The 24,852-nt window shown below is 45.1% G+C and overlaps 1 protein-coding gene and 1 pseudogene across 2 annotated transcripts; one reads left to right on the forward strand and one right to left on the reverse strand.

The window, feature by feature from the left end:
- Positions 1-3,396, reverse strand: LOC119869799 (annotated as a pseudogene).
- A 12,758-nt stretch (positions 3,397-16,154) lies between these two features.
- On the forward strand, positions 16,155-19,271 carry LORICRIN (loricrin cornified envelope precursor protein). Of its 2 annotated transcripts, none has more exons than XM_038562290.1 (4): positions 16,155-16,303; positions 17,724-17,974; positions 18,206-18,335; positions 18,405-19,271. In XM_038562290.1, the coding sequence occupies exons 2-4, from the start codon at positions 17,747-17,749 to the stop codon at positions 19,037-19,039; spliced, it is 993 nt and encodes a 330-aa protein (XP_038418218.1). In that variant the 5' UTR covers positions 16,155-16,303; positions 17,724-17,746; the 3' UTR covers positions 19,040-19,271. The 2 variants fall into 2 exon arrangements, with proteins under 2 accessions (XP_038418218.1, XP_038418219.1); XM_038562291.1 differs by lacking the exon at positions 16,155-16,303 and adding an exon at positions 16,360-16,846.
- The last annotated feature ends 5,581 nt before the right edge of the window (positions 19,272-24,852 follow it).

A 24,852-nucleotide genomic window follows, 5' to 3' on the forward strand; every position in this document is an offset into this window, starting at 1 on the left:
TCACCCAAATGCAATTCTAATTCCTTTTTTTAAAAATCTGATCTTATTTATTTTGTCACTCTTAGAACATTTTTGACTGGACTCAGACTTCAAGGTAGAAGCTCTCGAGAGGACGGCCTCCGTCTCTTGGCAATCTGTCCCTGGTGTTTTTCTTTGGCCTCCTTCATTCTCTTGGCCAAAAGTTTAGCATATTCTGCAGCCTCTTCTTTATTTTTCTTAGTATGCTGTTTCTTCAAAGCAATATGCTGAGGTTTGTGTTGGAGGACACGTGGAGTAACAAGATGCTGAATCTTGGGTGCTTTGGTTCTGTTTCTCACCTTCTTTGTTTAGGGGCTTTCTAACAACATACTGGTGGACACCATCTTCTTTTGACAGATTAAAAAGCTTTCAGATTCTGCTGGCTGGCTCTTTTGGACCCCAGGCAACGAGGCACAGTAGTATTAGTGAGTCCAGGAATATCCTCTCCCCGTTATTCACAATAACCAAATTGAAAACACTGAGATTGGCATCCACAATGCAACCCCGAACAGACTTGTGCTTCCTTTCTCCAGTCCTCCTGGGTCGGTAGCAGGAATGCCCCTTACTCAGCAGGAGGCGGACACGGCCATGGGGCAAGACACCCTGCTTCATGGGAAAGCCTTGTTTGTCATTGCCACCACTGATTCAGACCACGTAACCCTTCCATTCCTTGCCCAGAGCATCAGCAGCAACTTCTGTGGCCATACGCTACTCATAAAAAAAAGGTACGCAGTTTGTGCTCATCATCTACTTCAAACTCAAGGAAAGATTGTACGATCCATTTAAACTAGAGTATAGACATCTGATATTAGTTTGCAGTGAGTCTCCAACTAGGAGGCACAAAGTTTGTAAAGGTCAGAATTACAGTTGAAAGGATGAAGCTCTTATGGTAAAATGTCAGGTATCATTGAGGAGGTGAGGGTGGAGAGGTGATCAGGGGAAATCTTTCCAGGGGAGATTTCTCCAGTGAGGTTGCATTCTCTTTGGCTAATGTTGGGTTAGGGGTCTGGCTGGCCTCATCCCTTTTGTCCAATTTTCTCCCATATTCTTCTTGAGTTACCCATTCACTACTTAATACTATTATTACCAATGTTGACAACTACCATTTGTTGAACACTTACTATGTGACAAGCACTATGTTAAATATTCTAGTGTCTCTTCATTTAAACTTTACCACATACTTGCTGTGAGACTATTACCCACATTTTATAATGACAAAAGTGTGGTCTGAGGAGCTGATGAAAATGTCCGCAGTCACATGTTCAAAAGTAACTGAGCCACAATTGCAGGCAGGCCTGTCTGACTCCAAAGCTCATGCTCTTCAAGTTCTGCTATCTTGTGCGCAACAAGTCAGCATTGACGATCAGCATCAGCATTCTGAGAGCTGTCTACTTGTCACTCTTTACTCTAGACAGACATAAAACACACACACACACACACACACACACACACACACAAATCCCCTTCTGGACCAAGACCTTTGAGGAACCCAGAAACTTCAGAACTTTTGGAAGCTGGAATGAAACCTAACTTATTAAGCTTTCATGACAGAATGAGAGGCATTATTGTGGTTCTCTTCTGCAAGGGATGTCCAAGCATTGGGATCCCAAGCCAACCTTGCTTTGGGCTGGATGGAAAGGAGGTTTTCAGTCAAGCCAGAGAGTATACAATCCAAAAGGCCTCTTCCTACACTACGTTATGTGCCCCCTTTCTGAGTCCCTAAAATGATCTGAGCTTATTATATTTTTAAAAACCACTTGCCATATTGTGTTTACATCATGTGTTAATGTCTGTCTCCCTTGCTGTGCTAAGAACTTCAGGATAGAACTGAAACTTACTGATCATCCAACTTCTAGTACTTAGCCCAGTGTCTGTCATGCAGTGATGCCCTGTAGATATGGAGAAATATCATAAACAAGGTAATTGTACTCAGTAGGGAATAGGTAAGCGACATTTGAGAAAAAAGGAAGGGGAAAGAGTAATGATTTTAGGAGATGCTTGGCATCTTCAATGAGTTTCTGGCAGCCAGTGGCTGGGAAAGAGATGTTCAGCTTCATCCTGAAGTGGCCTACTGCCTCGGAGGCACCACGAAAAAATAATTCCTCTTAATTTCTGTCCTTTTTTCTAACTTTACTTTTTTACCCATCCTTAGTAACTTTAACTATTCTTTTATAGCCTTTTAATCATTCAAAGATGACTATTCATCAACCCCCAAGTATTCTCTTCCCCATACTAGTTGTAATGGTGGTGGTGAAAATGAGTAGTGATGGTGATGGTGGTGCTAATGGTGGTAGGGGTGAGAATGGATCATGGTAGCAGTAGCAGTAGCAGTGGTAACGGTGGTGGTGGCATAGGGGACCTGGCTACTGAGACCAAAGTCCCTCCCCACTTTGCTGCTGCCATTTGGCAGGACATGTAGAGGGGAAAGCACATGGATTGGAGTGAAAGCAGAAAAGGAGATGATATTTCCTGGGGAAGAGTGGTCTGTAGGATAGTACTTTCTCCTTTCCAGTCACAGTAGTTTGTTCTGGATCTCAGCCTTCCACATCCACTTCATTTTGGGTTTGTCCAGGATGGCAACTTCTGTGTGCATTTGAGAGAAAGAAAAATGGGAAGAGAGTAGAAAGTAAAGTTAAGCCCACCAAGGCAGGTGCTTCAGGTCTCCCTTAGCCTACTGGGATAGCCTTGGCCAGACCTGTCAGAGCCTGGCTCAACTACTTGCCATTCCCTATGGGGAGTGGTCAACAGATAGGAGTGTGAGGCCACATTTCAGTGGTGGTGGCAATGCCCCACCAGCCACACCTGGCTTAACACCCCCACAGACATGGAGCCCTCTTGAGGGACACTTGGCCTGTTCTGCCACAGATACCATGGTAAGCAATTAGGTTCAGGAATCAGAACACAATTTATTTTAAGAAAAACAGGATGCTTATAACATCCTGTGTAAATAGAACAGCCACAACACCCATGGCATCTCTGGAACTCAGTGGCATTTCTGAGACTCATTGCAGCAAAGGCAGCAAGTTAATTGGACTCAATCCAAGTTAATTCCATCTCCATCAGCCAGGAGTTTGGCTGAACCACCTCCATTGTCTCACATTTGATTTCCTGGGGGATTAGGCACAATAGGCAGCACAGTAGGCAGCAATTACCATCAACCGGCTCTCACCTCTTTTTGGTGCCTTCCTCTGAGATTATTAGCTCTCCAAGATCAGACACTTAACTGAGCAAGGCTCAGAGTCAAGTGTGGCATCCATACATATTGTCTGTAGCCAAGTCTTAAGTGGTAATGATAACGAATGGTGATGGTAGTGGCATCACTAAGGACTCCCAACCAGGGCTGAGTGACCTACTCACTGTGACAAACTCCACTTCTGATAAAATAGCATCCTTCTAGAGACACAAATGCCAAGTATCTCCTAAAATCATTACTCTTTCCCCTTCCTTTTTTCTCAAATGTCGCTTACCTATTCCCTACTGAGTACAATTACCTTGTTTATGATATTTCTCCATATCTACAGGGCATCACTGCATGACAGACACTGGGCTAAGTACTAGAAGTTGGATGATCAGTAAGTTTCAGTTCTATCCTGAAGTTCTTAGCACAGCAAGGGAGACAGACATTAACACATGATGTAAACACAATATGGCAAGTGGTTTTTAAAAATATAATAAGCTCAGATCATTTTAGGGACTCAGAAAGGGGGCACATAACGTAGTGTAGGAAGAGGCCTTTTGGATTGTATACTCTCTGGCTTGACTGAAAACCTCCTTTCCATCCAGCCCAAAGCAAGGTTGGCTTGGGATCCCAATGCTTGGACATCCCTTGCGGAAGAGAACCACAATAATGCCTCTCATTCTGTCATGGAAGCTTAATAAGTTAGGTTTCATTGCAGCTTCCAAAAGTTCTGAAGTTTCTGGGTTCCTCAAAGGTCTTGGTCCAGAAGGGGATTTGTGTGTGTGTGTGTGTGTGTGTGTGTGTGTGTGTGTGTGTGTTTTATGTCTGTCTAGAGTAAAGAGTGACAAGTAGACAGCTCTCAGAATGCTGATGCTGATCGTCAATGCTGACTTGTTGCGCACAAGATAGCAGAACTTGAAGAGCATGAGCTTTGGAGTCAGACAGGCCTGCCTGCAATTGTGGCTCAGTTACTTTTGAACGTGTGACTGTGGACATTTTCATCAGCTCCTCAGACCACACTTTTGTCATTATAAAATGTGGGTAATAGTCTCACAGCAAGTATGTGGTAAAGTTTAAATGAAGAGACACTAGAATATTTAACATAGTGCTTGTCACATAGTAAGTGTTCAACAAATGGTAGTTGTCAACATTGGTAATAATAGTATTAAGTAGTGAATGGGTAACTCAAGAAGAATATGGGAGAAAATTGGACAAAAGGGATGAGGCCAGCCAGACCCCTAACCCAACATTAGCCAAAGAGAATGCAACCTCACTGGAGAAATCTCCCCTGGAAAGATTTCCCCTGATCACCTCTCCACCCTCACCTCCTCAATGATACCTGACATTTTACCATAAGAGCTTCATCCTTTCAACTGTAATTCTGACCTTTACAAACTTTGTGCCTCCTAGTTGGAGACTCACTGCACACTAATATCAGATGTCTATACTCTAGTTTAAATGGATCGTACAATCTTTCCTTGAGTTTGTCATTTAATCAAACATCTATTATTCTCCAATAGCTTTTCCAGATAGTAGACCTCGTTTAATCCTCACAACACCCTCAAAATGTAGGCAGGCCAAAGCCATTTGACACATAGAGATGTAGGTTCAGAAAGGTGAAATAATAATGTACAAATGGTGCCATGGCTAGTGAAGGGTGGAACCAGGATTCTGCCCCATGTCTCCTGACACCTGTTCAGTCACCAAAGTCTTGCCACAAACTAGAGACTATTTCTGATAATAACCTGGGTACAAAATAGAAGAGGCTGGGGGCTCCGAAGGGAAGAGTGGGGCTCACCTCACAGGACACATTGCCTAGTTGAGGGTGACTCCGGCCTGCCCCTGAAGGCAGTGCTCTGGGTTAGCTCCTGAGTCCTGGTGTCACCCAGGTCCATGCTGTGTGGGCAGGATGGAGCTGGGCCTGCTGTCACAATGGAGCCTCTCCCACTCTCAGCTGAACCTGAGGCCTGACTCCCACACCACAGTCTGTATTTTCCAGGAAGATGTTTGGAATCCTAGGAAGGAAAACAGCACGGCCCATGCTGTAATCTAGGGCTTCCAAAACCTCAGTAATTCACATACCCCCTTTACAGATTTTTCCATATACATGCACTATTAATACTGTATTAATAATCCCTGCATTATTAATAGTTTTCTTCAGATCCACTCATTATTTTCAGTTAGCCAAATTTATTTTTTTTTTTTAATTTTTATTTATTTATGATAGTCACACAGAGAGAGAGAGGCAGAGACACAGGCAGAGGGAGAAGCAGGCTCCATGCACCGGGAGCCTGACGTGGGATTCGATCCTGGGTCTTCAGGATCGTGCCCTGGGCCAAAGGCAGGCGCCAAACCGCTGCGCCACCCAGGGATCCCCAAATTTATTTTAAAAGGTATATTACCACAGTATTACTTTCTTTTGCCTCATCCTAAGCAATAATATCCATAAAAATCATAAATCTGAAGTGTTTGTTCTAATACACATTAAAAATAGTGGAAAAGTATAGACAAATATTTCTAGAAAATATTTCACATGTTATAAAGCTATGACCTTTGTATTTTATTCATGGCATGAAGAGATGGTTAAAGTAAAGTTTTACTTTGACAATTTATCCAAATTAGCAAATGAATAAAAATATTAAACCAATTAGGATCTTTTTAAAGGTCAAAGTGACTTTTTTTTTTGGCTGCTTCTGTTTTTACTAAAGTCTACCCCTAATGTGGGGCTCAAACTCACAACCCTAAGATCAAGAGCCCCATGTCCCAAAAGTAACATTTTAATAACATTTATCTATTCCTTTTGTAAATTATCACCCAGTTACATACTTACATATGTCTAATAAATGTTTTCTACTTACATCCACAATCTGAAACATGAACAAGTCATTTTCATTTTTTAGAGGGAGGGATGTGGAGAAATTGCTTGCTTTTTCTCTTCATTCTCAATGCTCAAATAAAATAAGTAATCCTATTCCCAGATTGTTTCCTAATCTTTTCCCCTCGATTAGAAATGTTCTATCTATGGTCCAGTGTTAAAATCTGGTTCTCTTATATACTAATCCAATAATTGTGAGGTTGATAATACTCTATACCTTACTTTAAGGTAAGGTCAAGTGACTTGCCCCAGGTTCCACAACTATTTAAGGGAATAACTCAGGAATCGAATACATGGTCTAGAACAAATATCAATAGTTTTATAAGGTGGGGGCGGGGTCATACATAGCTATTACAATAAGGAATGTTTGTGATTCATCGGTAGAAAGCACACCTCATTTTATGTAGCTCCTCTGTAATCCATACAGGATCCAGAAATGATTATGAGGAGTAAAATGTTTTAATTAATCATGGAGAGCAATTAAATATCACAAATAATTTAATCAGATATTAACATCAATCATATTGAAATGAAACCACAGCAATAATTCAGAAAACTTCTAAAAACCTTCAGAGAACTTCTAAAATGATGTAATGTCTGATTATCTCCTTTTAAGGGGGCCAAATGGGTCTTACAATTTCATGCAGTTGCCAGAATAAGATAAAAAAAAAACAAATTTGGGATGAAAGAGAAAGCCAGTATTCTGGCCAGACTCATGGTAGCAGTGCTACAAAACCTCCAATAATTCGCCTGCCCTTCCTACCTTTCTTTTCTTTCTTTCACCTTCTGTTCTCCACTTCCTTCTTTCTTTTTTCTTTCCCTTCAATAAACATTGATTCAGTGCCTGGTATGTCCATAGGTTTACTATGGTTTACTCCTGGTTTACTAAGAGCTGCGATGCCACCCTTGCCCTCCAGAAGCAAACAATCTTGTCAGGGAAGTGAAAATAGGACAGAGACTAAATATGCTCCCCGCCCAGGCTAACACACAATATCCAGGCCACTGACAATTCCAGATGTGGGCAGATGTGGAGTCCATTATACATTCCTCCATTCTACCAGCATCCACTACAGGCTATGCCAGGCATGTGCGGATGCTTGAGATGCAGGATAGTAAATAAGACTCAGCAACCCTGCAAGGAGTCCCCAGTCTGGTAGGGGCAGGATTACTGTGCTGCAGATAGGTGCTCTCTCAATCAGGTGGAGTGTTGAGCAAGGGTAGAGGGGTGGGGTGATGTCTAATAGAATATTAAATGGAAAATAAAAAAATAAATAAATAAAAAATAAATGGAAAATAAGAGACAAATCAAGGAAAGGGTGGATTAACCGATGCAGGAAAAGCACAAGAAGATATACAAAGGCATTAAACATAGCCAATTCAGTGGGGGAGAGGGTTGATGGGTTTGTCTAGAGCAAAATGCTTCTATAAGAGAACAGTCAGATGTGGGCAGTACTGAACCACAAAAAGCCCTTTGGACTAAGAAATCTGGGCTTCATTCTGATGTAGGGACACTGAAAACTTTTAGCTAAAGAATGGCCTAATTGCAGCAAATCTACTACCATGGCTAGAGACACAAGTCATGGAAAATGAGGTGGGCCAGATCCACACACAATATAGTTATTGTGGGGGCGCTTGAGTGACTCATTCAGTTAAGCCTGCCTTCAGCTCAGGTCATGGTCTCAGGGTCCTGGGATCAAGTGCTGAGTTGGGCTTCCTGCTCAGCAGGGGAGTCTGCTTCTGCCCCTACCCTTCCCCCCTGCTCATGTCCTCTTTCTCTCTTTCTCTCTCTCTGTCAAATAAATAAATAAAACCTTCTTTAAAAATACAGTTACTGTGGAGACTGAGGGCTGGTGAATAGCAATTCCAGGGCCAGGATTCCTAGGAGAAAGGGAACAGGTTCTTTGGGAAAAGTCTGACTTGAGCAGTGATACTGACATCTGTGGAAGGAGAGAGATACATGTATACACACACACATGCACATATAACATGTACACGTGGACATATATATACACATCACACATCTACTTGCATCATACACACATCGACATGTATACACATATAATATGTACATATAGATATGTGTACATGCATCACACTTGGCACATCTACATCATACATGTGTACACACATCACACATGCACACTCAGCCACATACACATAAAGGTAATATGAAAGCCAAAACCCAAATCTGGAGAAACCTATCTATAGTTTCCACTATTTTCCAATCCTAACTTAAAACCCTTCTTCCAAGGAGGCTTATCCAGTGGCTTCTTTTCTCTGCATCTCCTTGTCCCTCAGATGCTTGGCTACCAATTTACTCAAGCATCCTAAGGACTTATTTTCCAAATGCCCCACTAAAGTGCTGATTCCTTCTCTGTCCCTCCCCCCTACTCTCCCACATACACACTAAAAGATTTGCAACACGTAGATGGAGATAAAAAGTACAATGTTAAGTGAAATAATTCAGCCAGAGAAAGACAAAAATACCATATGATTTCCTCATATGTGGAATTTGAGAAACAAAACAAATGACATATCAGATAAAGGGCTAGTCTCCAAGATCTATACACAACTTATTAAACTCAACAGCAAAGAAACAGTCCAATCATGAAATGGGCAAAAGATATGAACAGAAATCTCACAGAGGAAGACATAGACATGGCCAAGAAGCACATGAGGAAATGATCCGCGTCCCTTGCCATCAGGGAAATACAAATCAAAACCACAATGAGATCCCACCTCACACCAGTGAGAATGGGGAAAATTAACAAGGCAGGAAACCACAAATGTTGGAGACGATGCGGAGAAAAGGGAACCCTCTTGCACTGTTGGTGGGAATGTGAACTGGTGCAGCCACTCTGGAGAACTGTGTGGAGGTTCCTCAAAGAGTTAAAAATAGACCTGCCCTACGACTCAGCAATTGCACTATTGGGGATTTACCCCAAAGATACAGATGCAATGAAACGCCGGGACACCTGCACCCCAATGTTTATAGCAGCAATGTCCACAATAGCTAAACTGTGGAAGGAGCCTCGGTGTCCATCAAAAGATGGATGGATAAAGAAGATGTGGTCTATGTATCCATGGAATATTCCTCAGCCATTAGAAACAACAAATACCCATCATTTGCTTCGATGTGGTTGGAACTGGAGGGTATTATGCTGAGTGAAGTAAGGACAATCATCATATGGTCTCATTCATATGGGGAATATAAAAAAAAATATATAAAAACATAGTGAAAGGGATTAAAGGGGAAAGGAGAGAAAATGAGTGGGAAATCTCAGAGAGGGAGACAGAACATGAGAGACTCCTAATTCTGGGAAAAAAAACAAGGGGTAGTGGAAGGGGAGGTGGGCAGGGGGCTGGGGTGACTGGGTGATGGGCACTGATGGGGGCACTTGACAGGATGAGCACTGGATGTTATATTATATGTTGGCAAATTGAACTCCAATAAAGTTTATATATATATATATATATATATATCAGGACAAAACAAAGGGGAAAAAACAGTGAGATAAGCAGCTAAGAAACAGAATCTTTTTTTAATTTTTTTATTTATTCAAATTCAATTTGCCAACATACAATATAACACCCAGTGCTCATCACATCACATGCCTACCTTAGTGCCCATCACCCAATTATCCCATCCCATCATCCACCTCCCCTTCAGCAACCCTGTTTGTTTCCCAGAGTTAACAGTCTCTCATGGTTTCTCCCTGTCTGATTTTTCACCATTCAGTTTCCACACCCCCCCTTCCCTTTTGGTCCTTTTCATATTTCTTATATTACACATATAAGTGAAACTATATGACGATTGTCCTTCTCCAATAACTTTGTCCAGCCTTCTGCTAAATCTCTCCCTCTTTCTCCACAACAAGCTGAAGTGGCAAGGGGAAATGCTCTTGAGAAAGAAAAGTTACCAAAATGGCCTCTCAGGAGCCTACGGCTAACACACAGAGAGATATAAGAGTTTCTGGGCTCTTTTCTCAGGGGCCCTTGATTCTTGTCATCCTACCTAAGTTTCTTCCCTGCCACTGCCTCTGACCCTCATTTCTCCCTTCTCTCTGTCTAGAGAGGGGCCCTGGGAAGGAGGGGCCTAAAGGAAACTGGTCAGAAGTCAGACTGACTTTTTAGGTGGAGAAATTTGAGGTTGAGGGGAACAATGCCTTGCCCAAGCTCACAGGTTGAGATCACAGAATTCCCAAGACTCCAACACCTCAGAAGAGGAAAGATTCTAATCCCTACCCTTCCGAACAGACCAGAGACTGGCAAACCTCAGAAGTGCCCCTGGTTCTGCTTCAGGCCCCTCCAGAAAGCTCTAGGAAGGCATGATCCAAGGGATATTCTGAAAAATAAGAAGCAGGAGATGATGGGGGAATCAGGCACCTTGGATGAAAGATGAGGGATCACAGTGGAAAGCAGTTTGCCATAGCTAATTTACTTAAGCTACTTTCCATGGAAAGCTAAATCAGATTCCATTTGCCCTGAGATATGACTAAATTCTCATCATCTCATTGGCTGATGAACAAATATTTATCAAATACTCTGAAGCAGATGGAGATATGAAAATTTAGGAGTATCTGATTTTGTCTGGATGGTGCTCCTAGTCTGGAAGGGAAGGCCCTAGGAATCTATACCAGATGTGAGAGATGGATCCAAAGCCCCTCATCTTGGAACTCTCCAAGCACATGAAGGGAACCAGTGAAGAAGTCAGCAGAAAGCCACCAAACAAATTGTGATCATTACCACTTTTCTAAGCAGTGGGATGTTTTGCCACAAATCATCCATCCAATTTGAACAAGTTCAACTACTGAAATGAGTATAGTTTGAAGAATGAGCAAACATTCAGGATAATCAGCAAGTATGACAAACAAGCTCTACTATTCAAGAGAGAGACTGGACCTAAATTCTGGTCTTCAGTAGTAAATCCCATTAGCTGTCCTGTGAGTTAGAGAGGTCACACTCAATGTCGCTGTAGTCTCAGGGAGTTCCTGAGAGAAGCTTGTTAAGTATTAAAGTGGAATTTGAGACCAAAGCAGAAAGGGCACGTATCTTGGTTTGAAAATAACAAAGGTGTGCGGGTGACAGTCATCTGAAGCAGCATGCCCCTAGAAGGCTGTGGGTCTGAAATGTTTGTGCTTTTTCCTTCATATCATATTGGTTTCCAGATTCCATTTGGCTTGGGAGTCAGTTAAAGCAACATGGATTATACCAGTGGATAGATAATCAGTGGATTATCGGTGGATGAGCTGGGCCAACATTCTGGGAGCACCAACTTCCACGATGCACAAAAGTCCTGAGAGGTCTCCCCTTATCGTGTATCTCAGAGCAGGACTGGCCCACAGATGCTGTTCACTGCTCCTCCCTGCTTATAGTTTACATGTGAACTCAGGAGATTGGCCCTGAGCCCTCAGGCTACCCAGCGGCTGACCACTTGTTGAAGGCCTCCACTCAGCAATTTAATTCCAGACCCAGAGGCTAGAGCATCCAGGCTCAGGAGCTTCCCTGAACGTGTTAGTTCAGCTATGAAATACTTTCACTGTCATTTTAACTACTCCCTGGTCTTACTCCCAACACCTGAAGATAATCTTGTCAGGAGAAAGCACAAAGCTTTCTACAGTAGAGTCTATCGTAGACAAAGGCCTGAGTGGGGAGGCCAGAGATCCAGGGTCTAGTCTCAGTCCTGTTGTGTAGCTTTGGAAAGTGGTTCGGCCTCTCTGAGCCTTGGGTTCTTCATCTACATTCACCAGTGTTAAGAGTCGATCAGATGACCTCTACAGCAGCCCACCAGTGAGTAGAACTGTCCATGAGCAGCTGGGAGAGGGCCACGAGACCACGAGAAGCAGGGTGTGGAGCTAAGCCTGACTGGGATGTCATCCCCTCACTCTGCCTATGTTGATTCATAAGGAAGAGACATGTAGTACCAGGAAATAATGCACGATTTGGAATCAAAAGAACTGAGTCTAAATCCTGGCTTCGCCACTTAAAAGGTTGTGGCAATTTGAGCAATTCCATTAGTCTTGATGGGCTGCTTCCTTATCTGGGAAACGAGGATAACATATCACTGGGCACATAGGACCTTGTTTTTGTTTTGTTTGTCTTTTTAAATATTTTGTTTGTTTGTTTGTTTGTTTATTTATTTATTTATTTATTTATTTATTTATTTAAGAGAGAGAGAGAGAGATAGTGAGAGAGCACGAAGCAGGGAGGAGAGGGAGAAGCAGACTCCTGCAAGCAGGGCGCCCGACGAGGGGCTTGATCCTAGGACCCTGAGACCATGACCTGCCCCAAAGGTGGCAGATACTTAACCAACTAAGCCACGCAGGCACCCCACACAGGACTCTGGTGAGGAACAGACAAAACACCTATGTGGCAGCAGTTCATAAACACCACAGTCTGTCCACACAAAGTGTCTGAGCCAAGCAAGTGCAGTCCTTGGGCAGGCACACTGCCCATCTTGCATGCATCTGGAATGACTCAACTGTGGGCCTCCTTCTCCATGTAAGGATGAGCTCCAGGAGCACCCAAAAGAGTCATTCAAGAGTCAACATGTCAAGATAGAACCCCAGGATGCTATGAACTCTTTTTAAATCTTAGTGTATAGACTAAAGAACTAATGGGGACCTGGCTGTCAAGAACAGTTATGATTTGAAAAACGAGACAAGGCTACCAGATGTGTCATTAGCTGTAACTAGTACAACTGTTCCTTAAGGACTTGGAAAGGGAAAGTGGCAAAGAAGATGGAACCAGTGGGTAGATGAACCTAGAGAAGCTTCCTAGAGAAGGAATTCTACAACTGTGAACCACCACAGAGCTGTCCTCCCAGACCTTTTTTTTTTTTTTTCTCCCAGACTTCTAACAACGACAACCACCTCTTCAAACTGCTAACCCAGAAGAGCTGGAGAGAGGATGGAAATGTAGCCTGGGGGGTGTCTGAGGCTCTGAGGCACCTTCTGGGCAGGACTCTAAGGGGAAACTTCCCACTGAATATAAACAATACTAAGGGCTTCCAAGCTTTATGCCTGCCCTGCCAATACTCCTAAGCCCTTGCCCTGTGTCCATTTTATTCTTTGCAAACCACCCATTATCCTTTAAGTCTCAGGTAGGGAGGTTGTTAGCCTTCAGCCATGAAAATGCATTGGTGTAGTTTTAGATACTTAAAGATTGTGATGAACAGGTTTCTTTCAGACTGGGGACTCCCCAAACTCAAAAGCTATGATCTCCCCTCAGACTGAGGATTGCCTGGGACAGGAACCATGCCCCTCCTTGCACCAGGGCTATTAGTCATCAGCATTAAGAACTCCCTTCATTTCCACCAGGATTTACTGAGCAGCTATTAACACATGGCCCTACACTGGACACTGATGCATTTGCTTTACAGCCCATCCCCTCTAAGGATACAGGTACAGACAGGAACCTAGATCTAATCTGTGAGGCAACAGAATTCAGGCATGTTAGTAAGCACATATTTTGGGCTAAGTGTCTAAGGTTATAAATCTTTAAACTATGGCATGTAAAGTTTTATAAAACTCCAACTGCCCAAGTGTAATAATTCTATAAACTTCCATCATTTCTTCATTGATTTGATGAAATGTGATAATCAGTTGCTGTCCACACAATACCTTACTACCTCTGGTCTAAGGAGATAAAACGGAGAACAAAGTTATGTATTCACACCTCGGCAAGGCTAACTTAAAGCCACAAGATCTAGCATTGCTGTCAATACCATGTTGCATCACCCTTTTCTACATGTTATCAAAGTAGGTGTACTCATTTAAAGAGTTTCCTTATTAAATGCCATCTAGGGAGGCAGAGGCAGGCATGGAGTATCTCTCTCCCAAATCCACCAAGGTTATCTGTGCACAGGTTCGACAAGGCTTCTGACTCTTTCATAATACTCCTTGCAGTACCCAGCACACTGCTGTTGTCTGGATTAATGAATAAAGCCCTAGTATCTCATATCTTATAGAAAGAAAGAAAACATCATATATTTCTTTTAAGAACATGAACCCTCCAAATGGACATGGGCAATTTGAAGATTATTGCTCTTTGAGGCTTTGGGAACCTGCACTTGAGGTTCCCAAACTTCAGAATTTCGTAGTGTGGTAACATCTCCCTCAAAACAATATGGGAACTGTTCTATTATAGCCAAATGTGTTTTGTTTGCTTTTTGTTTTTGTTTCGTCAAGTAAGAACTTGAAAGAAACAACTACAGCCTCCTGCAGTTTCCAACACTTTAAATTTTAACACACACAAAGTAGGAAGGCCATGATTTCAAAATTCAAGACTTTTCTCCTTGAGAATGCACTGCTGAAATCCTTTAACTTACATTTTCCTCTAGAGAACACAGAGTAATGGGCCAACATGGGTCTACAAATCAGGGCTGGAACTGCACATGATCTATATTTTCTCCCCTTCTCCAGGGGAGAAGTTGGTCACATAACCAACTAAGTAAAACCATTCTTTGTTATACCCATGGCAATCATATAGTTGGAGCCGGTTTTCCTTCAAAATCTCCCTGGTGGGCAGCCCAGGGGGGCGGGGGGGGGACGGGGCACTCAGCAGTTTAGCACCACCTTCGGCCCAGGGCCTGATCCTGGAGACCTGGGATCGAGTCCCGCATCTGGCTCCCTGCATGGAGCCTGCTTCTCCCTCTGCCTGTGTCTCTGCCTCTCTGTGTGTCTCATGAATAAACAAATAAAATCTTAAAAAAAAAAAAAAAAAAGTTACAACAGGAAGGTTTTAAAAAAAAAAAAACACAAAACCAAAATCTCCCTAGTGCCTCAGCTTCAAGCTGAGAAACATGCTTTCACCAACAGATCCTGGCTTTTCCCTTCTGGCTATTCTCTCAGGAGGGGATCATGTGGGTTTGCCTGGGTTCATGCCATCCAAGCTAGAACTAGTGCCACAAGTTTCCAAAGACCACACTCTAATCAGGATCACTTGATCACTAAGCCACCGTAATTAACAGTCAACTTACTATTGGAGCTGTCATTTCAACACATAGGTGGGTGGAACAAAATTCAAATGCCATACCTTAAACAATAGCAATTGAGTTCTGGTGATGAAAGAAGAGAGGAGCATGCTGTTCACACACAGAGGTGATGCTACCAGTCTAGGGTCAATGGAGAATTTTTGAGTTATTTTCTTACTTAAGAACTTGCCTCTAGCTATCCATAGACTCCCTTCTGGCCTTGGTGTCCAAGGCAAGCCAAGTTGGAGGTAAAACTGTGCTGTAATAGGAGAAAACAATAAAACGGACTCTTCCCTCTTCCTGAGCCTATGAAATAGATATTACTATTAATAGACAAGGTAACTGAGCATCAGAAGCCTTTTCATTGAATAGACAACAAATACTTACTGAGTGCCTCCTGTGCTGTGACTTTGTCCAAGGTGACACAGCTGGCAAGTAGCATGGGGAGCACCCGAATCTAGTCACCTAACTTCAAATCCTTTCCATTCCACAGCTGCCTCATAGGCTGAGGTCAGTGTCACCACACAAGACCACAGGATGCCAGGGCCAAAGGGCCATGGTGGGAAGGACCACATGGTCAAGTTCTTTAGCTTGTTCATCTGCACTTTTTTCAGAAGAATAAATATCCAGGAGTAAATCAAAGTAGACACCCATGTCCTATTATTTGTAGCCCTGGCCATGCCAGAAGTGAGTACTGGAGGCTTGTGCCCGCTCTTGTGCCAGTTTCAAGACAGGAACACCTCAGTGAATCACACATGAAACACTGGGGGGAGAAACTGTTGGCAAAAAAGGAACAGGCTCTCTATAAAGTTGAGGGTTCCAAGCAATGGGATTAGAAGCCAAATAGGAGGTCCTACTCTTCACACTAAGGACTGAGATCTCCAGTGTGACTCTTTGGGGCCACCTCAAGAGTCACGGACCTAGGTCTTTGCCAGAGGTTTTGGAAACAATGTCTACCATCCACTCTGGCTAGCCATCCCTGCTGCCATATAGTTGCATCAGAGAAGGGGCCAGTTACACACTAGGCTGCTCATTCTGAGTATGCCAAAATCTTCATGAATGGGCCACCCTGTGCCTGTAATCAACAGACAGGTGGGGTGACAGCCATAGGTCACATAACTGAGTCTAAACATGAAAGGCGGGCTCAGATCAATAGATGAGTCAGGGCTCAGAGTATAAAACCTTGGGAGCTCCAGTGCTGCTCACAGAAGCCAGCATCTCCTCTCCTCCTCTCCACACTCAGCCCCTTGTGCTTCAGGTAAGTGTGAGTTCTAGCTCTTGTCTTCCCAGCTAGTCTTCTCCACCCCGCTGCAGCTAGGTAGACCAAGAGACAGACCTGCAAGGCCTCTCTCCTCTTTGGAAGCTACAAGACCTCTGTGTGCCTTTCCAAGTGCATTCATGTTTAGAGGGAATTCAGGTTGGAAGTTGGGGGGTGGGTGGTAGTGGTGAGCTGCTGCTGTGCAGATGGTGTCTCTAATCTTCTGGCCAGAATGGGAACTCCACAAAGGCAAGAGTATCTCCTGTCTCTCTGGCATCCCAGTAGGAGCAGGCCAGTGATGGGCACAGAGGGACATTCTGCAGACTGCTCCTGTGAGTGAGCAGGATGAACCCTGCGCCACGTGTCAGGAGGAGAGGCGATCTTACTTCCAGGGAGTAAGGGAGAATGGGGAGAGTAATTCAGAGAATGCTGCCAATGGGGGAGATTTGGAGAAGCACAGGAACCCGGTGCTGGGAAGAGAAATGGTGTGAGATACTGGGACACAACTTCCTACTAGCAATGGTCCCTCAACCAAGCCTGGATGTAAGCAAAGCCTACCTCTTCGGGTCAGGAATGTTGGTCCAAAGGACCGCTGGGTCCTTTCCCCTGTGTCCAGACAGGACCAGGGAGAAGCCTTTTTTGATAACTAGTTCAGGTATCATGGCTAGGCTCAGTGAGCTTTTGTTTTTTTTTTTCCTTAAAGATTTATTTATTTTAGAGGAGGAGAGGGGGGCAGGGGGGAGGAGGAGAGAGAGAGATAAAGAGAGAATTTAAAGACTCCCTGCTGAATGAGGAGCCTACTGCTGGGCTTGATCCAATGACCCCAAGATCATGAGCCGAGCTGGAATCAAGAGTCTGAAGATTAAGTGACTGAGCCACCCAGGAGCCCCTGCCTTAAGAGCTTTTGCAGAGAACGGGGAGTGGGGAGCAGCAGCCTTCTGACATTCGGACAAACCTCCCTCTGTCGTGCCAGGGATGGGTAACACACGCACAGCCCCCTGTAGGTGGAGGTTTGTGCTAATCTCTATTTGCATTGGGAGAATTCTTGCTAGGATCCGAGACCTGAGAGATAAAGTGCCGTAACCCTCTCATTTTACAAGAATGGAGTACAGAGGAGGGAGTGAGGGTTATTTGCCCCCAAATCACCTAGCAGGTGTCCGAGGCAGAGCCAGGAGAAAGAAATGGGCAACACTACCTGGTCTTTTTAAAGCTTGGTCAAGACTTCCTGAGGTGAGCGCAGCTCTGTTCTGCAAGCACCAAGCCTAGGAGGGCCCTGTAGAGCTCTCCCAGTGTGAACCAGGCGCCGAGCCGGGCCCTGGCAGTGCTGCCCTGCGGCTGGGGGCGCCCTCGGCTGCAGCTGCCTTGGCCGCCGCGGTGCTGCTCTTGCGGCCGGTCCAGGAAGGCGCTGCTCTCCTTTCAGGGTTCGCTTCCTGCTTGCGCAAGATGTCTCACCAGAAGAAGCAGCCCACCCCCATGCCTCCAATGGGCTTCGGGAAGACCTCGGGCGGCGGCGGCGGCGGCGGCGGCGGCGGCGGCGGCGGCGGCGGCTCCGGCTGCGGAGGCTACTCCGGGGGCGGAGGCTGCTCCGGAGGCGGCGGAGGAGGCTCCGGAGGCTGCGGAGGAGGTTCCGGTGGAAGCGTCAAGTACTCCGGGGGCGGAGGCTGTTCCGGGGGCGGCGGCGGCGGCTCCGGCTGCGGCGGCGGCTCCTCCTCCAGCGGCGGCTCCGGCTGCGGAGGCTACTCCGGGGGCGGAGGCTGCTCCGGAGGCGGCGGAGGCGGCGGAGGAGGTTCCGGAGGCTGCGGAGGAGGTTCCGGTGGGAGCGTCAAGTACTCCGGGGGCGGAGGCTGTTCCGGGGGCGGCGGCGGCTCCAGCTGCGGAGGCTACTCCGGCGGCGGCGGCGGCGGCGGCGGCGGCTCCGGCTGCGGAGGCTACTCCGGCGGCGGCGGCTCCGGCTGCGGTGGCGGCGGCTCCGGAGGAGGTTCGGGTGGGAGCACCAAGTACTCCGGGGGCGGCGGCGGCTCCGGCTGCGGAGGCTACTCCGGGGGCGGCGGCGGCTCCGGCTGCGGCGGCGGCTCCTCCAGCGGCGGCTCCGGCTGCGGAGGCTACTCCGGCGGCGGCGGCGGCGGCGGCTCCGGCCAGCAGGTTCAGTGCCAGAGCTACGGAGGTGTCTCCGGCGGCGGCTCCGGCTGCGGAGGCTACTCCGGGGGCGGCGGCGGCTCCGGCTGCGGCGGCGGCTCCTCCTCCAGCGGCGGCTCCGGCTGCGGAGGCTACTCCGGCGGCGGCGGCGGCGGCGGCTCCGGCCAGCAGGTCCAGTGCCAGAGCTACGGAGGTGTCTCGGGCGGCGGCTCCGGCTGCGGCGGGGGCTCCTCGGGGGGCGGCTCCGGCTGCGGCGGCGGCTCCTCCGGGGGCGGCTCCGGCTGCTTCTCGTCGCAACAGACCCCCCAGACCTCGTGCACGCCCCAGCAGGGCTACGGAGGCGGCTCCTCCGGGGGCGGGGGCGGCGGGGGCTGCTTCTCCAGCGGCGGCGGCTGCGGCGGCGGCTCCTCCGGGTCCGGGGGCGGCGGGGGCTGCTTCTCCAGTTGCGGGGGCGGCGGCGGCGGCGGCTCCTCCGGGTCCGGGGCCGGCGGGGGCTGCTTCTCCAGTGGTGGGAGCAGCGGCTCCTCCGGGGGCGGCAAGGGCGTCCCGGTATGCCACCAGACCCAGCAGAAGCAGGCGCCTACCTGGCCAGCCAAGTAAGGCCCGTTGGAAGCCGTGGAGAAGAAAGAGCTGCAGGTGTTCTCCGTGGGCGCCAGTGGCTTTAGCGCTCTCATGATATTGCCCTGAGGTTCCCAAATCCTACAGGTGTTAACACTGGAGCCATTGAGTTCTGGGGCTGCATCTTGTTCTGCATTTTTTCCTCTTTGGTTTCTGTACAACTACCTCCCAACCCCGGTACATCCTCAGTCAATAAATTTGCAATTCATGAGAATTTCTGCGTTTCCAGCACCTTTGTAGCTTCTAAGTTCATTCATACTATCTCATTCATCTTTCCTCCATCCGCTCGTCCACGTGTACATTCATTCAACAAACACATTTATTCTACTAGGGGAAGCAGAGTGGGTGGATAGAAGAGAGTCAGCAGAGGAGTGAGGAATGGCTGGCAACCAATAAACAAGGATGCGAGCTCTGGTTTATGGCTTATGATGGTGAGATGATCCTCAAACACAGAAATCCTAGGAAGAGATTTCTATAAACAGCTCCTGGTGGGTTGCATAGCCACTGTGGGTCTTCACCCTGAGCTCAGTGCTTTTTAAAGACAGGTCTGCCCTGGGGAAATGCTATCTTTCATAGTGCAGAGTCTACTCTTCAAGGTCTGAAAGCAGGGTGGCTGCATATGAGGAGGACCAGCTTATGCTACCCAGACTCACAGGAGAAAGGATAACTGGTTCAGATATTGGTGATCCCCTACCAACAGTGTGTAAGACTGTTTAGGAGGCACCTGTAATGAAAAGAGGATGTAGAGGAGCTGTTTCCTTCTCTTTTAAAGGAGATTCACCCAATTTAGGAATATACAGCATAAATGTATACGATAAACACCAGTACCAGAGAGGTCATGGGGAAATGCAGGAAGCATACCCATTAACAAGGAAGAAACTACACTTGCTCCATTAATTGCACAGCTTACAAAAGAGATGTAGAACATCAACCTGGTCAGGAACTCTCCCAGGCCCCATTTCATATCCTAATTCTACTAGCTCTAGGTAAATGTTAACTTTTTTATTTACTCAAAGCAAAACACCTGCTACATCAAAAAACCAAAGTACTCTCCCTACTCATTCATTGCTGGAGACAAAAAGACAAATTATCCCTCCCCAACTCTTCCATCTACACAATCAAAACAGCAGCTTTAAAGACCCAAGTCCAAACAGTACGTTATTTCTATGTTGTTGGTTTTTTTTTAATAAATGGACTTTTAGTTCTGTACCATATGGAGTAGATTCATTTCTTTCTATTGTTCCTGCTAAGTATAACTAAAGTATCTGGGCATAATATATTTTTTAAAAAACTTTTGGAAAGTCTAAAAGGTAGAGAGAAGGCAAAATAGTTACAGTCCTCAGAACTTGAGGACTGACACTGTGGTAAGTTCCCGGGGTTTTCTTTATGCCTCCTATTTATCTTAGATTGGGCACTGGAAAGTTCACAACCAAGAAATGCCAACAGGTGCAGACAAAAAAATATCCCCCCAAAACTATTTTCTTTATCCAAAGGACCAAGAAAGAGATAAAGACGTGACCTACCAAGGCAGAAATCTTTTTCGGCAATATCCACCCTACTTAAGCCAACCATCTTGGAAAAAAAAAAAAAAAGAATTGGAAGATTGGGCTTCTACCTGGACCTAGGGGTGAGAAGATAATATCCCCTACACACACACACTTCACTGGTGCAGTATTAGCAGAGACCTGCTATAGTAGAAGATTTCAATAAGATCTGGAGTCTCATAACACAATATACCAAATGTCTAGCACACAGTCAAAAATTACTCATCATACTAAGAACCAGGAAAATCTCAACTTGAATGAAAAAAGACACAATACTACACTGAAATGATATAGATTTTGGGATTTTTGACAGAGACTTTAAAAAACCTTCAACAAGAAATTACAAACACACTTGATAAAATAGAAAAACTTGGCAAAGAAATTCAAGATATAAAGAAAGAATGAAGTGGAAATTTTTGAACTAAAAATTTAATAAACAATTATAGAATTAAATTTTAGAATTGAAAAATATAAAATTCACTGCATAGGTTCAATAACAGAATAGAAATGACAGTAAAGAATCAGTGAACTCAAAAATAGATCAATAGAAATTATCCAATGTCAGTGACAGAAAATAGGCTAGAAAAGAAGAAAAGAGAGAGAGCTTCAAGAACCTGTGGCACTGCAAAAGAGCTAGGATTCATGTAATCAGAGTCCCAAAAGGAGAAGAGAATGTGTGACTAAAAAAAAAATATTGGAAGAGATGATAGATCAAAATTACCTAAATTTGTGAAAGGCATAAATCTACAGATTTAAGAAGATAGGTCAACTTCAAACAGGATTAACCCAAAGAAAACTACACCAATACAACACTGCAAAAAAAAAAAAAAAGAATTTAAAGTGAATTAAAGACTAAAATTTAAAACCTGAAACTGTAAAACTTCTAGGAGAAAACATAGGGATAAAGTTCCTTGACATTGATTTTGCTGGATGTGACAACAAAAAACAAGCAACAAAAGCAAAAATAAATAGATACCTGGGTGACTCAGTTAAGCATCTGCCTTTGGCTTGGGTCATGATCCCAGGGTCCTAGGATATAAAATAAATAAAATCTTTGATATAAATAAATAAATAAATAAATAAATAAATAAATAAATAAGACTAACTCAAACTAAAGAGCTCCTCACAGCAAAAGACAACAAAATGAAAAGGCAGCCCACAGTATGGGAAAAAATATTTGCAAGTTGTATAACTAATAAGGGGTTAATATGTAAAATTTATAAAAATTATTTACAATTCAACAGCAAAAACACAACAATTTTTTTTTGTTCAAGATTTTATTTATTTATTCATGAGAGGCAGAGACAAAGGCAGAGGGAGAAGCAGGCCCCTTGTAAGGAGCCCAATGTGGGACTTGATCCTTGGACCAGGATCACTCCCTGAGTCAAAGGCAGACATTCAACCACTGAGCCACCCAGGCGTCCCAAACACAACTTAATTTAAACATTGGCAGAGAAGCTAGAATATACAATTGTGTAGACACACAGATGGGCAACAGGTACATGAAAAGGCACTCAACATCACAAATCATCAGGGAATTGCAAATCAACACCAAAATGAGCTATCACATTACACCAGTCAGAATTACTATAATCGAGAAGATAAGAAATGGGGCAGGGCAGCCCGGGTGGCTCAGTGGTTTGGTGCTGCCTTTGGCCCAGGGCGTGATCCTGGGGACCCAGGATCGAGTCCCACATCAGGCTCCCTGCATGGAGCCTGCTTCTCCCTCTGCCTGTGTCTCTGCCCCTCTCTCTCTCTGTCTCTCATGAATAAATAAATAAAATCTTTAAAAAAAAATAAAGAAATGGCAGTACTGGCAAAGATGTAGAGGAAGAAAAAAACCCTAGTGCACTCTTGGTGGGAATACAAATTGGTACAGCCACTATGGAAAACAGTATGGAGGTTTCTCAAAAAATAATAAATAGGACTATCATATGATCCAACAATCACTTCTGGGTATATATCCAAAGGAACTGAAATCAAGATCTTGCAGAAGTAAATGCATATTCATGTTCATTGCATCATTACTTGTATACCTAAGTGTCCATCAATAGATGAATGGATAAAGAACATATATGTATATATATGAATATTATTCAGCCATGAGAAGGAAGGCATTCCTGTCATTTGCAACGACCTGGATGGACCTTGAGGGCATTATGATAAGAGAAGTCAGATAAAGAAAGACATAACTGTATAATATCACTTATACCTAGAATCTAAAAAAGACAAACTCTGAGAAACAGAGTAGCCTGATGGTTACCAGGAGTTGGGGGGTTGGAAAAAATGAGGAGATACTTATCAAAAGACACAACTTCCAGTTATAAGATTAACAACTTTGATGATCTAATATAAAGCAGGTGATTATAGCTAACAACACTGTATCATATACTTGAATGTTGCTAACAGAATATATGTTAAATCTTTTCATCACAAAAAAAGAATAGGGAACTATGTGACAAGATGGAGGTGGTAGGTAATATTATGAGGGCAATCATTTTGGAATTTTTAAATGTATCAAATCAACACGTTGTACACCTTAAACTTACACAATATAATGTATCAATTATATCTCCGTAAAGCTGGAAAAAAATACAATAAAGGTGTTTATAAGAGTTGTACATATACAAGCAAAGAAAGAGAGCAAAAGAAAGAAAATAAACCCACACCAGAAAACATCATAATCAGGGGGGCGGGGCAAGATGGCAGAAGAGTAGGGTCCCCAAGTTACCTGTCCCCACCAACTTACATAGATAACTTACAAATCATCCTGAAAACCTACAAATTCAGCCTGAGATTTAAAGAGAGAACAGCTGGAATGCTGCAGAGAGAAGAGTTTGTGCTTCTAACAAGGTAGGAAGACAGGGAAAAAATAAAAAAGAATCCAGTGGGGGAGGAGCCCCCGCGAGGAGCCGGTCTAAGGGGGACGGCAAGAGCCCCCAGGACAGGAAAGCCCAGGCCAAGAGAAGCAGGAACTTTAAAAATCTTCCTGGATGGAAAGGCACTCGCAGGGGACTCGGGCAGGATCCCAGGAGGGGCAGTGAAGCCCCCAGGTTCCCGGGGTCACTAACAGAGGAAGTGCGCCCTGGGGGAGAGCATGCCACACCCCGTGGGCCCAGCGCGGTAAAGGGCTAGAGCGCGCGCCACTGGGGCCTCGGGGGAAGCTCAGGTGGCAGCTCCGAGAGGAGGGGGCTGCGCAGCCTGGGAGCGATTCCAGCAGTGCAGGACCCAGAGCCCAGGACGCCGGGAACATAACCCAGGATCGAGCGGTCCCCTGAGTAGACAGAGGCTGGGAGGGCCCAGGACAGCGAGGACGCTCCTGCCGCCGAGGGGAGCCCCCAAGCTGTGCAGCTCAGCGCCCCCTGCCCCCGGGAGCATGCAGGGCAGTATGGACTGGGAGCTACGGTAGTTTCTGCGGTAGCTGACTCCAGGGCTGGAGAGCTGTCCGCTGCCACTGTTGTTGTTAACTCCTGGTGTCACCCTGTGCCTGGGACAGAGCAGGGCCGTCAAGGAGCAGAGGCCTCACAGGATAAACAGCTGCCACTGAGCTGTACACCTGGTAGGGGGCAGGGCATCTCCCTCAGGTGTACACACCTGAGAATCAGCACAGCAGGTCCCTCCCCCAGAAGACCAGCCAGAAGGACAGGGAGGAGCAAGTTCTTGAACAAGCAGTGCTGGAAAGCTCCAGGGGAAATCGAGGGATTTACAATATATAGAACCACAGATTAACCCTCCTTCTTTGTTTTTGTTTTTGTTTTTGTTTTTTGTTCTTTGTTGGTTTCCTGTTTGATTCTTTGTTTTTCCCTGTTTTTTCTTTTTTTTTGCTCTTCCTTTTTCCAGTTTATAGCCACTCTGACTGACCAAAATGACTAGAAAGAAGAACTCACCACAAAAAAAGAATGAGAGCAGTCCTCTCTCTCACAGAGTTACAGAATTTGGATTACAATTCAATATCAGAAAGCCACTTCACAAGTACAATTATAAAGCTACTGGAGGGTCTAAAAAAGGATAAAGGATTCAAGAGATTTCATGACTGCAGAATTTAGATCTAATCAGGCAGAAATTAAAAATCAATTAAATGAGATGCAATCCAAAATGGAGGCCCCAATGACTAGGGTCAATTACATAGAAGATGCAATGAGAGACATAGAAGACAAGTTGATGGCAAGGAAGGAAGCTGAGGAAAAAAGAGAAAAACAATTAAAAGATTATGAGGATAGATAAGGGAAATAAATGACAGCCTCAGGAAGA

The sequence above is a fragment of the Canis lupus genome, chromosome 17, assembly GCF_011100685.1.
Source record: "Canis lupus familiaris isolate Mischka breed German Shepherd chromosome 17, alternate assembly UU_Cfam_GSD_1.0, whole genome shotgun sequence".
In the NCBI taxonomy this organism is placed as follows: Eukaryota; Metazoa; Chordata; class Mammalia; order Carnivora; family Canidae; genus Canis; species Canis lupus.